Source organism: Labeo rohita, chromosome 7 (assembly GCF_022985175.1).
Source record: "Labeo rohita strain BAU-BD-2019 chromosome 7, IGBB_LRoh.1.0, whole genome shotgun sequence".
Lineage (NCBI taxonomy): Eukaryota > Metazoa > Chordata > Actinopteri > Cypriniformes > Cyprinidae > Labeo > Labeo rohita.
In genome coordinates, this window is record NC_066875.1 from 24,818,698 (window position 1) to 24,835,257 (window position 16,560).

General features: G+C 38.3%; 1 protein-coding gene across 3 annotated transcripts; it reads left to right on the forward strand.

The window, feature by feature from the left end:
- The first annotated feature begins 287 nt into the window (after positions 1-287).
- On the forward strand, positions 288-15,504 carry wdr97 (WD repeat domain 97). Of its 3 annotated transcripts, XM_051115692.1 has the most exons (22): positions 288-757; positions 1,034-1,375; positions 2,011-2,261; positions 2,440-2,558; positions 4,072-4,768; positions 5,147-5,295; positions 5,389-5,625; positions 5,921-6,011; positions 6,130-6,259; positions 6,599-6,660; positions 6,741-6,804; positions 7,116-7,271; positions 7,391-7,519; positions 9,195-9,350; positions 9,733-9,984; positions 10,082-10,273; positions 10,435-10,556; positions 10,778-10,946; positions 11,033-11,202; positions 11,548-11,609; positions 11,872-12,063; positions 14,245-15,502. In XM_051115692.1, exons 1-21 carry the CDS (start codon positions 641-643, stop codon positions 12,054-12,056), a joined length of 3,852 nt encoding a protein of 1,283 aa, XP_050971649.1. In that variant the 5' UTR covers positions 288-640; the 3' UTR covers positions 12,057-12,063; positions 14,245-15,502. The 3 variants fall into 3 exon arrangements, with proteins under 3 accessions (XP_050971649.1, XP_050971648.1, XP_050971650.1); XM_051115691.1 differs by having other exon boundaries at positions 11,872-15,504; XM_051115693.1 differs by lacking the exon at positions 1,034-1,375 and having other exon boundaries at positions 11,872-15,504.
- Positions 15,505-16,560: the final 1,056 nt, after the last annotated feature.

A 16,560-nucleotide genomic window follows, 5' to 3' on the forward strand; every position in this document is an offset into this window, starting at 1 on the left:
TCAAATTTTGGACATGGACATAAGGTCAACTGCATTTTCACACCGTCTTTTCTGTAAAGTATTATAATTTTCCGACATTACCGTGGCGATTATACAAGCGCTTTTATTTTATTTTTTTTTATTAAGTCATTAAAATAAAACTTAACACAAAAATGAAACTAAGCATAGTATATACGTTTGTCACAACATATAAAGTACGATAATAGAGATATTAAATACTATATTTCTTAGTACATAGTACTAAGTGCGTTTAATATTAATAAGAGAGGAAAAGCTTTGCTAAGCTTGTCTTAAACGTGTACTGTCTTAAAAAAGACTAGATGAGGGCCAGTATACGAGTTGAATGGACGATAATCTGTTGTCTGTCGTTTTCTCCATGGTAACTGTTGCCCAACGGCTCTATTCAGACAGCTCTCTGTTAATGACCTTCAGCTCTTTCAACGTGTAATAGTTTAATAGACAGATTTTTAATAACAAAGAACCATAAGTAACAAACGAGATAACCGTCACGAACAAACTAAACGTTGGATGTTGTTCTTTGAGTAGTAAGTGACATAAACCTGCGTATCGTATACAAAGAGAGAAATGAATCAGAGGTACGAAGCTTCTCAGTCACAAGTAAGTGACTTGACATGGTGAAATGGAGATGGTCAAAGAAGAGACGGAGAAATCACGGGTGGAGTCTCTAAAAAGTTCATCTCCTGAACGAACAAATGAAGAAGAAAGCTGTCAAATGTGGAAGGAGAGCATCGATGAAGTAAGGGAATGTCTAGTTTGCTTTAGCTCAAATTACTTAGGTGACTGACCCATGAAAATGCATTTTGTCATGCATATATTAATATAGTATAACGTATTATATTATGTGTATGTGCTTCCTAATTATTCTAAAGCATTATAATGCATGAACAGAGAGAGCCTGAAATCACAGACAGTACTTTTTATTTTCTTTCATTTCTTTCTTATTTTCCCTGTTCCCACTTTTTTTCCTTGGACCTTTTACTTTTGCTCTGTTGAACATTCTGCCTCTGTTCAGATGAATTATGGGGATTTCAGCCCCACCATTCTCACCCATGGCTTTCGTCATGTCCTCCACCTCTCCTGTGAAGAGACTGTTAGTCACATGACCTGTGGTGAGCGTGCCGCAGGCTTCGCTAGTCTCCACAGTGATGGTCATGTTCAGTTCTATTATCCTGATGGCCGTCTAAGAGATCCGTCCTTTTGCCAATCCCTCTCCATCCCTTATGCTGGCCTCACTTTCACACATCTGCCAGGCAGACTGGTTGGCTGGGGACCTGGAGCCATTCTCACCGTACTAGATGCAGAACTGAATCCTCTGGTTCATGCTTTGAAACCCATGGATGTGAGGGTGTGCAAGGTGTGGCTTTAACAAAAACTTTTCAAACCATAGATGATACAGTTAAACCTGGCATAAAGGGTTTTTAATTAAATGAAATGTTGATGGTTGTAGATATGTGGTTCTCAACCAGGAAGGGGAGCCTCAAGAAGCCTAAAAAGGTGTAGTCCACCCAAAAATAAAAATACTTCAGGTTCCTATTGATTCCATAGTTCCTTTTGTCCAAAAAAAAATATCTTCTTGTATGTTCCACAGAAGAAAAATTCATACAGGTCCGAAAGAACATGAGAGTGAATTATGACAGCATTTTTGTTTTTGGGTGGCCTTTAGAATGTTTTAAATCAAGCTTTAAAATAGAATCAATTAAGATATTTGTTAATTTGATTTAAATTTAATTTAAATCATCCCCAAAGTTCTGTGATTCTACATTTTAATGATTTAAATTAAAATTATTTTACTTATTTATTCAATTTTATTTTCATTTCGAACACTTCTAATTTCTGTAATTTACTATTATTGTTGTGGGGCGCCTTGGAGTCATAAAGTTGAGAACCACTGGTAAAGACTTCAGGACACACTTTGATTCATCACTGGATCAATGGAACTTGTACTGAAAGTGAATTATAGAGAAATGTTTTCATCTGTCTCTGTCACAGATTTTGGAGCACTCGAATGAGCTTGTCACGGCTGGAGTGGGGAATGTATGTGTGTGGTGCCTCACACACTTGGTGTGTCGCAAACGGGTGGTGGAGGGTTTGGGGGCACAAGTTGTTTTCACACATCTAGCACTGATGCCTAGCAGGACTCAGCAGGGCCTCAGAGTACTGGCTGCATACAGACAAGCTGTGGTTGTGGTGGACCTTACAGAGGGATGCATTGTGGAGCACAAGAAGAACCTCCATTTAAGGTTTGTAGTTAATGTTTTGTATTAATTCATCCATCTGGAGCTATTAAAGCCTGTCTACAAGGATTCAATTTATGATAAGCTATGGAATGTATATCAAATGGTTAAATAGGTTAATTGAAACAGATGTGTTTGTAAAATCTTTAATTTTGTTTTTTTAAATCATTGTTTTTTTTGTTAGGGAAATCACGGGAATGGTCTACTGTCCAGTTAGGGATATTGTAGTTACTGCATCAGATATGACAATTCGAGTGTGGGGACCAGACTGGGAACTTCAAGTGGCCTTTGTGGGACATACTGGTCAGAAAATTACCAAACTTCACTGCTAATAAAGTTTCAAAGTATAAGTGATACAGTATTTGCAGCTGCATTGTTGAAATATTAAATATTAATAATGTAAACTAGCAGCGCTTAAAGGGAACCCTGGGTGACTTGTATGGCTTAATATAACATAAATGATGTATCTTACTAAAATATGTTGTAGAAAACCTATGAAAAATTTACATTATTTTAAAAATCCACATTGTTGTATACATATTTTGGACTATGGGGGGGCCGCCATTATTTTGATTACGTAGAATGGTTGCACTCGGTGAGCTGCTGGCACTATCTGTTACTATTTTTACTGCAACACAACTTAGACAACACAACTAAAAATAAAATACTGATTATTAGCCGAGTTTCCATCCAAAGTTGCGAATTTAACTTATGCACAAACATTTGAATATCACATAAAACTTTTGCGAATAAGCACCGTTTCCATCCAACAAGTCAAAGAGAACAAAATCATCACTTCTTGATAAACTGACACTATATATTACTAAGAAAAATAGGAGAAGCCACTGAATATAGTAAGTTTCATATATAATAAATTACTTGCGTCTCAGAGCGAGCAGATGAACACAATTCTTTAGTTGGATGCCTGCTATTTGGGAACGCAGTCGTGTAAGACAGTTCTGGGAGGCAATTATACAGAAATACTTTGATGACAGACTTTGCTCAGGCATTTCAGAATACATTTCAACATTTCAGATGCTGTGGAACAAGATCAGTCCACTGGTTAGATTGGTTTTGCCGTCCCATAGCGCAAAGTCACATGACGTTTTTGATGCGTATGGAGGAATTTATTTGCCAAATGCGTTTTTTGTGAATTAAGGGATTTTTATTCAAAATGTGGCGTTTCCATCACTCGTTTCTGATGCGATACTTCAAAATGCGCATAAAAACAGGGTCATGGAAACATAGCTAGTGTGGGCTTTTGGTTGTAATTTTCAGTCAAAGGACAACAAAAAAGCGATGTAAGCCTTCATTGTCTTCCTAGCGATAAGAAGAGGAGAAAAGAATGGGAAGATGCCTGTGGATGAATAAAACTTTTTAAAGACCTCTAAACCTTAGCCTTTGAGGCTTTAGTAGACCACAGCTACTAAAAGAGTTTACAAATGGCAGAGACAAGAAACACTATATGCCATCCTGGCAGGATGTAAACATGCTGACGTTTGTCATTACACCACAGCCACTGAAGGAGATTCTCAGTGCGGATTTCGCTCGATATCCAGGTGCGTTTAGACTCCTTGTGGGAAAAAGCCTTTCCATTGCCACCTATTAACTCCTTCAGTAGCTGTGGTCATTGTATCAGTATTTTATTTTCCGAGTTGTGTATTCTGAGTTGTGTTGCAGTAAAAATAGCATAGCTCAGTGCCAGTAGCTCACCAAAACAACCGTTCTATGTAACCAAAATAATGGAGTTTTGGTATTTCATTGGCGACAGAGTCTACTACCATCATGAGTATGTGTTTTTATGTCCTTTTTCCAGCTCTTGTCACCTCGCTAGTTCTGTGTCCTGTTTCTGGCCTGTTGTTGTCCTCTTCTCTTGATGGTACTTTGAGATGCTGGAGACCAGAAATTGGAGACCAGGTCCAGAGTATATCCATCCCTAATGGGTGCCAACCTCCCCTAGTCATGGGAGGCCCAGATAGTGCTGGTACCTTCTTCTCATACTCCACCAGCAGTGTGGACTTCTGGACCTTCAACTGCCTCTACAATCTACACTGCAGACTGGACAGGGTCCTGAAATGTCCTGTCCACCAAATATTGACCCCACCAAGTCCCCCTTCCTTCCGTGCTTGTGTAGTTTGTATTCATGGAAACAACAATGTCACAGTTGTTGCAGAAGAATCGGGTGAAGTTCTCACTAGATTCCAAGCCACTGGAAGAGTAAAGAGTGCTGATTACTGTGTACCTAAAGAGGTCTTACTAGTCCTCACTGAGGATGGAGTGGTATCTATTGCTAGTACATTGACCAGTCCAGTAACAATACTGGATGAATGGCATGAGATAGAGCATTGGGATTGGTCAGGTGGGCAAATGGAAGCAAATATAGGCACTGTGTGCTGCATGGTGTTATACACTGATGTTACAGATGCACAAAGTGCACAGGAAGAAAGGAGATCCTTACAGATGCAGAGATCACACAAGCCTAGGAAGATAAAACTACATGATGCAAAAAACAGGTTCATATTTTTCATTTTTTCATAGGTCATAAGAGGTCTTTTGAAGTTCTTCTTCTCAACATTTATTATTTCTTATTTTTGCTTTTAACTAAAGTAAGATACATCCAAATCTTTCCCTACAGTTTAATGTTATATGGCAAGAAATGTCTGACTTCACCAATATTCAACCTAGTTATATCAGTGTAAGAACACAATCTATGTGTTTAAATGTGGTTAGATGCATTGGCTTGCATATCTTGAAGCATCTTAATTGTCTAAATTAAAATTAGGTGTTTTACTGAAGATAACCATCATGCGTGTTGTCATATTCACAGGTTTGTTGCAGTGTGGCTGCAGTTTGCTCTTTCTTATTTATGTTTTTGTGTGTGTCTATCACAGGTTTCTGGTTATACTGGGCCATTGTGGTGGTTGTGTGTCTGTGGTCAATATGCATTCAGGCAAAATCCAGTTTAGAACTTCTGCTCACAACAACCAAAACATTAGCAGCATGCAGGCATACCCCAACAGTGGCTACCTACTGACTGCAGGTGCACATACACTTCACACACACTCTACTGCATCATCACACTGCAATCAAACAGACTATCTCCTGATGACATCTTGATGGCTTTATATTGCAGGTGAAGATAAAGCTCTGCTGGTTTGGCGTGTGTTTCCATGTGCTCAGCAGTGTTTGAGTCTCCATTTCAGCGTGTTGTGCGATCTGCCTCCTGTTTTGATGGCACTAATGGGAACCCAACTCACCTTCGCCTTACAAGATCCTGAGAATGATTCTTATAGCCTGGTGCAGTACAGCTTAGAGAGCCAAAGCAGAACTGACCAGCACCCCAATGAAAAGCATCACAATAAAATCACAGGTTAGAGACCCTAAACTCTACTTTAGTAGATTGTAGAAATATCTAATATTACAAAATAGCTTGTTCTTTCATATTAACAAAGCAAGCAAAGACACTTAATATGCTGGTTTCCTGAAAAGTGTTTAGTGCTTTTAAATTGTGCCAATTTTTATTTAAAAAGTATTGTTTAACCAGAATTTATCAAATTAATTTTCATTAAAAAAACCTTTGGGGTGAAATATGACCCAGACATTGACAGGTTTCATGAGATCATCCTGACTCTCCTGAAATTGAGACAGTCTGTTTGTTTCCCCAGGCCTATGTGCATGTCATCAGCTGAACGTGTTTGCTTCAAGCAGTCAGGATGGGACTGTACGGATCTGGGATATGGAAAACCACCTTCTTAGGTTAGGACCTAAGTGCTACTTTTTCTTTGTAGTTGTGTATATTCTGCAAACAAAAATGATTCTATTATCATTGCAGACTAGTTTTTGACACCCCATTTTTTTGTGTTGTTTGTTTCAGGATTCTAGAGCTGAATGCAGAGCCGGAGTATTTGGCATACTGTGAGAGTGGAGACCTGCTATTAGGCATCAGAGGAGACCTCTACAGAATACCTTGCACACACCTACCGCTTCCAGACTGCAAGACACAAGTACAGCTTTAAATGTTATCAGATGGCATTCAGCTTATTTAAAAGCACTTTTAGTCAAACTTCTTAAAGAGTTGTTAGACTATGTTTACCAACACTAATGTTAAAAACAATAAAAATACAGTTTGAAGTGGATCCAAAAGTTGTCCAAAGACAAGAACGGGTATTGTTTTGGTTTTAGGACAACTTTAATGAAAGGTTTTGATCCGCTTCAAATGTTGGCTACTGTACTTTACTGTAGGTTTACTTCACAAAAGTTTATTCTAGAACATAGGAAGAATAGTCTTTTGACACAAAATTAATCATGCATTTTAAATGTTTTCACTTTACTTTTCCACTGAGAAATGGGACCCAGACTCTGAATTACCTAAATCCTCAATACCAATCATGAGTCACAAATGCAGGTAACTTCCTACAAAAATAAGCACACATAAATAGATACAGATCCATATCCTTACTGATTGCTTTTAACATCTAACTCTAGGACAGAGAGTTGCCATGTTACTAAAAAGGATGACCCTGAAAGGAGTGATAGGACAAAAGATCCAGTAAGTATCAAATATATGTAAGAATGTGTTTGTGTATGTACAGGTTTATATGGTTATTAGAATATATATACTATAATGACAGGTATTACAACACGAACATGGTTTATGAGGATTCTTCCTCAGTTAAACTTATTTTTTTCTTTTTATATTTAAAAGAAATTCAGAAGGTTTTCTGTGATGGGTAGTTTTGGGTAAGGGGATAGAAAATACAGTTTAACAGTAAGAAAAACATTACGCCTATAGAGTCTCTGTAAACCACTAGTACCAGCCGTGTGTGTGTGTCAGAGCTCATCCAAATGTTTGTCTTAAAGGACTTTGGGACACTCATAGCAAGACATAAAGATCTTGAATCCCTGCAAAAAGGAGAGATTGAGTGCAGAAGGAGAAAACCAGCCACCATACAAACCAAACAAGAGGCTTTTAATAATTACCTGGGTCTAATTTACAGGGAACCCCTTGATATAAGAGTATGTTTATCAACATTGTCCATTTTACTGCTTTTCAGACAATATTTTCCAAATAAATAATCAAAAATGTTAAGTTTGTGTATATGACTGCCAATATCAAATTTGCATCATTCATCTAGATTACAGAACAAGATATGTTTGATGTGTACGCTATACTTTTTCCACCTAAACTTCCTGAGCTACCTCCTCTGAGCCCTGTCTCCTGCACAGACGGCTTATCCACGAGACAACGTTCCCCTAAAACACAGGTCAGAAAATGTCGATTAAATACATATGGGCCTGGTTTCACAGACAGGGCTTAGACTAAGCCAGGATTAAGCCGTAGTTCAATTAGGATATTTAAGTCATTTTTATAAACATGCCTTAGAAAAAAACATTACTGGTGTGCATCTTGAGACAAAACAAAGGCATTTATATATTTTAAGAGCAGACAGTGCAAGTTTCTTTCAGCTGAAACAGCTGAGACTTACATTTTAGTCTGGGACTATGTTTAAGCCTTGTCTGTGAAACCAGGGGATGTTGTTTTAGTACAAAATTATCATTTTACATACAGAATATATTCATTACCTGTCTGATGTACCCAACAGAGTCAGTCTTTGGTATATACAGTATCTCACAAAAGTGAGCACACCCCTCACATTTCAGCAGTCATTTTAGTATATCTTCTCAAGGGTCAATACTATAGAAATGAAACTTGGATATATTTTAGAGTAGCCAATGTGCAGCTTGTATAGCAGTGTATATTTACTTATTAAAAATAACTCAACATACAACCATTATTGTCAAAACAGCTGGCAACAAAAGTGAGTACACCCTAAGTGAACTTGTCCAAAGTGTCCAAAGTGTCAATATTTTGTGTCAAACCATTGTTATCTAGCGCTGCCTTAATCATTCTGCGCATGGAATTCACCAGAGCTGCACAGGTTGTTGCTGGGATCCTCTTCAAATCCTCTATAATGACATCATGGAGCTGCTGGATGTTAGACACATGGTGCTTCTCCACCTTCCACTTGAGGATGCCCCATAGGTGCTCAATAGGGTTCAGGTCAGATCACCTTCACCTGCACCTTCCTCAGCAAGGCAGTTGTCATCTTGGTGGTGTGTTTGGGGACCTTCTACTTCTGCAACCTCTAAAGCAATGCTGGCAGCACTTATGCATCTGTTTTTTGAAGCCAGGTTCTGCACGTGACACACAGAGCGAGCACTCAACTTCGTTGATCGACCCTTGCGAGGCCTATTCCGAATGAAACCCGTCTTGGAAAACCTCTGTATGACCCTGGCCACAGTACTGTAACTCAGTTTCAGGTTGTTACTAACCCTCTTATAGCCTAGGCCATCTTTGTGAAGAGCAACAATTGTAATTCTCAAATTACAATTACAAAAACAGAGAGTTCTATGCCATGATGTGCCTTGTTAAATCCAGTGGTCAGTACGAGAGAATTGTACTCAAAGCACTAAATTTTAACTGCTCTAATACAAGATACACAACTTTGTATGGTCCTGTCAAGCAGACAAAAACCTGAACATGATGAATAGGACATGTGGCTTTGCATGGTTAAATGACATAGTGCTGTTATCACTTAGCTCACTTTTGTTGCCAGCTATTTTGACAGTAATGGCTGTATGTTGAATTTTTTTCAGGGGACAGTAAATATACACTGTTATACAAGCTGCACACTGACTACTCTAAAATATATGAGTGACGGGTGTGCTCACTTTTGTGAGATGCTGTATCTTTGTATAGTGTCAGTCACTCAATATAATTTTTTTTTTTCACAGAGAAAACAAATATGTGATATGAATGGTTCTAAAGTTCCTTAAAAATGTCTTTATCAGGTTTTGAATGACTTAAAATTATGTTTTTGTGTACAGAGGTAAGAAATAACTGAGTAAATAATGGATTTCTTTTTTTGTCATGAGCAGAGTGAATTAGATGAAGTGCAACGCTTGTATAATGAAGAGAAGGAGAAGAAGGAGGGGGAAGATGCTGACATGCATCTCACACCCATCATAGAGACTCCATCTACACAGAAAAGCCCTCTTCCACCTTCACCAGTGGAAGAGACACTCATATACCCTGTTAGAATGTTTTCTGTGTTTGATATGGTCATTCTAGTCACATGTATTTGAGTAAAATGATGTAACTCATATAAGGATTGACTATGTTGCGAAATGGTGTGGTTACAAAAGCAGAATTTTACAGGCCATCCACCTTATTTTTGCCGTAAGAGCAGGTACGGATCTGGCTTCCGGTCTTATGTGCGTATTTTTAGTGCAGTTTCACCATTTACTGCATGTTGTTATTCTTCTCATTATTTCCCTATAGCAGCTAATGAACCGGAAGTCTTGTGTGTAGGAATAAGGTGGATAGAGACAGTAAATGTGACCGCATTTTAAGAAAGGAATGGAATGATATCACTTCATCTTGTACTGTTTTTAATTTGCTCTCTCACGTTTACAGCCACAAAAGCCCCTTCCACCAATAAAGAGTCCTACACCCCCTCCAACTCCACCCTCCGAGACTGCACCTCCTTCGCCGCCCCTTGCCCCACCTTTACTCAGCCCTGTACCGCCCTCGCCCTCTCCTTCCCCACCCTCTTCACCTAAACGGCCCACACCCTTGCCCACCCCACCATCAACCTCACATCTACCAGAGTTCCTCCTGCAGTTTATGGAGGAACAGTGGTTTCAAAAGATGTTTCCTGATATGAGTGTAAGATGAATACAAACACAATGAGACTATCAAAAAATACTATCACTGTCCTTCTAAATTAGCAATCATTCTTATTTATCCTTGCATGTGTTTGCAGTGTATTTCCAGTTCTTTGTGCCCCAAGGAATTCTGCATGCATCTGTTGGACTTCATGATGTCTTGCAGCATGGCTCAGAAGAATAGCATCCTGAATGCATTGTTTATGCTAATACAACAGGAGGTGTTCGACAAAAAATCTCTCGGCACAGGACTCCTGGTTTGCCTGGAAAACTGCATTCACAAAAACATGGTAAATTAAATTGTGGTAGTAGAATAAACCTGTAGAGGCATGACTGGATTCAATTTCACAGATACAGAACATGTAAGATGTATGTATTCTCTGTCAACACTACAGATAAGTCTATATTTAATACAAGAACATATATGAATATTGCAGTATGTGTTTTGCAGTCAAGGGAGGAACAGCATTTTGTCGGTGAGCTGTTGAATATGATGGTATATCTGAGTCCTGACACTTTTGACACCATTGTGGAGCTACTCGCCATGTTGGCAAATAAGGCAGTTGATCTAAAGTAAGGAATATTGCAGGTTTATCACAATACAAAAAAAAAAAAAAAATTCCATGGCCTACTTTTATGAAATAGTGTGTCGACTAATTGTTCACACCAGTTTTTTAAAAAACAAAGTGATACCCAATTAACATAGGAATTGTCATTTATTAATATAAAACATCCAAAATTGAAAGTATTAAAAATGTAGGAATTATCCATTTCCATTATTATGTCTTTTGCAGGGCTTTAGTTCTGTGTGTGTTGCAAAGGTTGGGTGTGGAGGAAGCTGAACTGTGGTTATGTCCAGAATTAGAGTCCTGGAACTCTCTGACCAAGCATCAACGTAACCAGCACCACAGTCTTCGAGACATGGCCAGACACTGGTTGCTTACCTGGACCAGAAAGTATAGGGTATGGAGCAGATATCAAAATGGTAGAGAGTTTTGTGGAGAACAAAAGTTGTTTTATTTGAATTGTGTTCGTATTGTGCTTCACAGGTGCACAGTGGGTCTGTGTTCCTACGCAGTGAAGGAATACAGAGTGTGTTCGCACCTGTGGAGGTGATTAAATATTTCTGCTCTGTGCAAAGAGGCAAACAGAGTCGACCACCACCACCTCCACCAGAGGGCAGGAAAGATGCTGTCATCGTGCCTTCAGACTTGCCTAGGTATGTCATAATGATACAGTGAATCCCACTATTTTGGTTTTGTCTGTTGTATATTTTTCGGTCAGTGTATCTACATTTAAAATTGATCTCAAGAAGCTTACATTCAAATCCAAACTTTTTTCTATAGTCTGTTATAATAAAATAACAAAATTAATAAAGTAATAACATTAACAAATGTCTTAAGAAAACCAACAAGTTTTGGTTGTTGGATCAATGTCCCTATTAAACCTCAAAAAGATCCTCATATAAAATACTGAATACATTTGTATTTAAATAGTTTACATAACCAAGGAAAGCTCTTTAAAATAAGTGTTGTCTGTCTGAAATTTTTCTGTTTTCATTTAGACTGAAGCCTGTTCAGCGCCTGGGCGAGACATACAGTATGTCTAGGATACGGGAGCCTCAAGGTTAGAATATTTCAGTCAAGACTTTCAGCATTCATTTGATGAACACAAGTATCAATCTGTTATGTCTGTTGCACTAAAAGATGTTAAGGAGTTTGTTTCTAATGTTCAAGTGAAAATCTAACCTATCAAAACAAGCAGCCTCTAAGGAATGTGGAAATGATTCTTTCACTCTGCAGTTCTGTCATCTGTGCTATACCGTGATTTATTATATTGTACTGTATCCAAGGTTTTTTATCCAATCATCTTCATTATAAATCAACAGGATGTCTGCTGCCACCGTTGCCATATCGACCGGTGTTGATGGATTTCCCAAGGTTCCTCTCTCTACCTGTGGCTCATGTCACACTTTCTCCATTCCCTTTATCCCTGGATTTTCAGAACTTCAGACGCCCCTCACTGCAAAGATACTTCTTCCTGGAACGCTCCTATGTACAATATTACAGATAGCATCCAGGTATTTCCAAAAGCATTGCATGAAAGCTGTAAAAGACGATCTCTGTGATGCATTAAATGACGCAAAATACATCTAAAAGTATTGTACAGATGCTAACTTCATCATCTTTCAGTCTTTCAGTACATATTTGACAGCTGAATATTTGAGAAATATGGCTTGTTTTAATGTGGAAGGGTATAGAGAGAATGCTAGTGTTTTGAAAAGCAATTTATTCCTTTGAAACACTTGCTAAGGAGAACACGTTGTTTATAAATTGAGCATTTTTACAAGGTACACAAATTCAAACAATTTTGAAAGGACAGTAGGCTCTGGTGACATAGGAGCAGGCATTGATCTTCTACTGCGGAAGTGGTGTTTAGCCACACTATTACATCATAAAGTAGAACATTCCACAACCTGTCATTTTGGCAGATATATAAGCTGTTTTTAGACTAACAAGAAAGTTTGAGTTCTAAAACTTACAGAATGTTTTATAGTGCAATGACCTCTTATACACTGACCAAAATTATAAACACAACACTTTTGTTTTTGCCCCCATTTTTCATAAGCTGAACTCAAAGATCTAAGACTTTTTCTATGTACACAAAAGGCCTATTTCTCTCAAATATTGTTCACAAATCTGTCTAAATCTGTGTTAGTGAGCAGTTCTTCTTTGGCAAGATAATCCATCCCCCTCACAGGTGTGGCATATCAAGAAGCTGATTAGACAGCATGGTTATTGCACAGGTGTGCCTTAGGCTGGCCACAATAAAAGGCCACTCTAAAATGTGCAGTTTTACTGTATTGGGGGGGTCCGGGGGGGTCCAAAAACCAGTCAGTATCTGGTGTGACCACCATTTGCCTCATGCAGTGCAACACATCTCCTTCACATAGAGTTGATCAGGTTGTTGATTGTGTCCTGTGGAATGTTGGTCCACTCCTCCTCAATGGCTGTGTAAAGTTGCTGGATATTGGCAGGAACTGGAACACGCTGTCGTATACGCCGATCCAGAGCATCCTAAACATGCTCAATGGATGACACGTCCGGTGAGTATGCTGGCCATACAAGAACTGGAAATGTTTTCAGCTTCCAGGAATTCTGTACAGATCCTTGCAACATGGGGCCGTGCATTATCATGCTGCAACATGGGATGATGATCATGGATGAATGGCATAACAATGGGCCTCAGGATCTCGTCACGGTATCTCTGTGCATTCAAAATGCCATCAATAAATTCACCACCTGTGTTCATTGTCCATAACATACCCCTGCCCATACCATAACCCCACCACCACCATGGGCCACTCAATCCACAACCTTGACATCAACAAACCACTCACCCACACGACACCATACACGCTGTCTGCCATCTGCCCTGTACAGTGAAAACCGGGATTCATCCGAGAAGAGAACACCTCTCCAAAGTGCCAGACACCATTGAATCTGAGCATTTGCCCACTCAGGTCGTTTACGACGATGAACTGCAGTCAGGTCGAGACTCCGATGAGGATGACGAGGATGCAGATGAGCTTCCCTGAGATGTTTCTGACAGTTTGTGCAGAAATTCTTTGGTTATGCAAACTGACTGTTGCAGCAGCTGTCCAGGTGGCTGGTCTCAGACGATCTTGAGGTGAAGATGCTGGATGTGGAGGTCCTGGGCTGGTGTGGTTACATGTGGTCTGCGGTTGTGAGGCCGGTTGGATGTACTGCCAAATTCTCTGAAACGCCTTTGGAGATGGCTTATGGTAGAGAAGTAAACATTAAATTCACGGGCAACAGCTCTGGTGGACATTCCTGCAGTCAGCATGCCAACTGCACGCTCCCTCAAAACTTGTGACATCTGGTGCAGTGTTCTGTGTGATAAAACTGCACATTTTAGAGTGGCCTTTTATTGTGTTTTTTTATTTGAGTTCAGCTCATGAAAAATGGGGGCAAAGACAAGTGTTGCGTTTATAATTTTGGTCAGTGTATGTCAAGGGAATTTTGATTTCTCAGTTCATGACCCCTTTAAAGGAATTACCGTCATTCTAATTGCACCCATATTCACTCCAGCTCTACATTCACAAGTTATTTAGTCATTATTGGGTGAGATTTCCACAGGCAGGCACATTTCTTGAAAGGTTCAAAGTTGATCACATTGATTTGTCTACAAATAGCTACACTACTGTCAAAAGAAGCTTTTTATTGTTTCTCTCATGCAGTGCACTGTCTCCGTATAGCAACTATGTGCTGCTCCTCTCTACCACTCCTCGCATGGAATGGAATGTCACGTGATGCGGCAGTTATTGTCACGCCATCAGAATGATAGAGCGTCTTCGGAGCCTCAGTATGACCGCGGGTCCTTAAAATGTCTTAAATAACGTTTTCCTAATAGAAGGCCTTAAAATTCAAACTTGATGGGTCTTAAATATTTTTGGTCACATTACCGCTAAAATATGTTTAGCCTGACGGATTTAATAACTGTTTACAATCAATGGACAGACCGAAGATTTTTTTTCTCAAAATCATTTTGCAGTGTAAATTATTTAATCTGACTGGTAGAATTTATTGATACACTGTAAGAATTTGACATGAAAGGTGATGCATATATTTCAAAAGTTTAAAAAATAGGCCTTTATAAAGGTAAATAAAAATATGAAGATTTAAGAATGTAAAAGCTGATAGATCACTAAAAATATTGCTTCAGAATAAATTGTTTACACCACCAAAAATCTTAGTGATGTGGTACTTTTATGGGGCTATTTTGTGTGGGATATTATCTACTTCTATGAAAAGTTCTCTGTATATCGTAGTAATAAATATAAGTTATGACAGTGATGAAATTTAGTTTTTATTTTGCATTAAACACATATGTATGTATGTGCGTATTTCCATTACAGGTTTAGGTCTTAAATTTCATATTAGGTGGTATTAAAATTTCACTTGTTCATATCTGTAGAAACCCTGAGCCTATAACAGGAGCAAAGCTATCACTTCTAAGGCTTCCCTTACCAGATACAGCAGCTGCTACTTGTACACAGAGCTTGAGAGTTCTTCTCAGCACTTGTCCTTTATACAAATAACTTTTGAGAAGAATCTTTTTCAAAATGACAGAGTAAATGTTAGTGAGTTGCACTGAGATGTGATTGAAAAATGCTGCAAGCAGAATTCCACTTATTCAGACCCATCTATTCTGTGTGTGTGTGCGCAAAACAAGAACTTACCATATATGGTTTTGTAACCTTTTAATATTGCCATGATGCAAAAAAAGGCCCTGAAGTTTCTGAATTTTAGGACATTATTGGGCCAGCCAATGCACAGAAATTTTCAGCATCATTACTCCAGTCTTCAGTGTCACATGATGCTTCAGAAATCATTCCAATATGCAGATTTGCTGTTCAAGAAACATTATTATTATTATTATTATTGATACTGAAAGCTATCAAACAATTAAAGGAGAACTCCACTTCCAGAACAACAATTTACAAATAATGTACTCACCCCCTTGTCATCCAAGATGTTAATGTCTTTCTGTCTTCAGTCGTAAAGAAATTATGGTTTTTGAGTGAACCATTTCAGGCTTTCTCTCCATATAATGGACTTCATTGGTGCCCCCGATTTTGAACTTCCAAAATGCAGTTTAAATGCAGCTTCAAAGGTCTATAAATGATCCCAGTCGAGGAAGAAGGGTCTTATCTAGCAAAACAATCTGTCATTTTTTTCAAAAAACAAAAAAAATGTGTATACTTTTTAAGCACAAGCTCATGTAGCACTAGCTCTGGGATGCGTGTCACGATGCTACATACTACAGAATCACGTCGAAAGGTCACACATGACGTAGGCGTAACTACAGATCCAGTGTTTACAAAGCGAACGTGCAAAGACTATGACCATGAACTTAGACGTGATTCCATAGTATGTAGCGTCATGGATGTGTAAGTGCTACACAAGCTTTTGTGCTTAAAAAGTATAAAAAATTTTATTTTTCAAAAAAAAAAAAAAAAAGACAGACAGATTGTTTCACTAGATAAGACCCTTCTTTCTCGGCTGGGATCATTTAGAGCCCTTTGAAGCTGCATTCAAACTGCATTTTGGAAGTTCAAAATCAGGCGCACAATTGAAGTCCATTATATGGAGAGAAATCCTGAAATACTTTCCTCAAAAACCTTAATTTCTTTACGACTGAAAACAGAAAGACATGAACATCTTGGATGACAAGGGGGAGAGTAGATAATTTGTTGTTCTGAAAGTGGAGTTCTCCTTTAAAGCGGTTTTCAATATTATATTAATAATAATAATAATAATCATATTTTTTTAAACAGCAAGTAATAATATTAGAATGATTTCTGAAAAGGATCATGTGACTGGAGTAATGATGCTAAAATTCAGCCTTGAAATCATAGGAATAAATTACATTTTAAAATATATTTCAATTGAAAACAGTTATTTTAAATAGTAAAAATATTTCAAAATTTTACTGTTTTTGCTGTACTTTGGATCAAATAAATGTAGGCTTGGTGAGCAGAAGAGGCTTCTTT

What these genes read in the sequence shown, in the direction of transcription:
- wdr97 (XM_051115691.1), top strand. Translation starts at nt 641, where the DNA reads ATGGAGATGGTCAAAGAAGAGACGGAGAAATCACGGGTGGAGTCTCTA. An exon ending in GGCCTTTGTGGGACATACTG is followed by an intron (nt 2,559 to 4,071) that starts GTCAGAAAATTA and finishes TCCTTTTTCCAG; the next exon opens with CTCTTGTCACCTCGCTAGTT. An exon ending in ATCATGAGTCACAAATGCAG is followed by an intron (nt 6,661 to 6,740) that starts GTAACTTCCTAC and finishes ATCTAACTCTAG; the next exon opens with GACAGAGAGTTGCCATGTTA.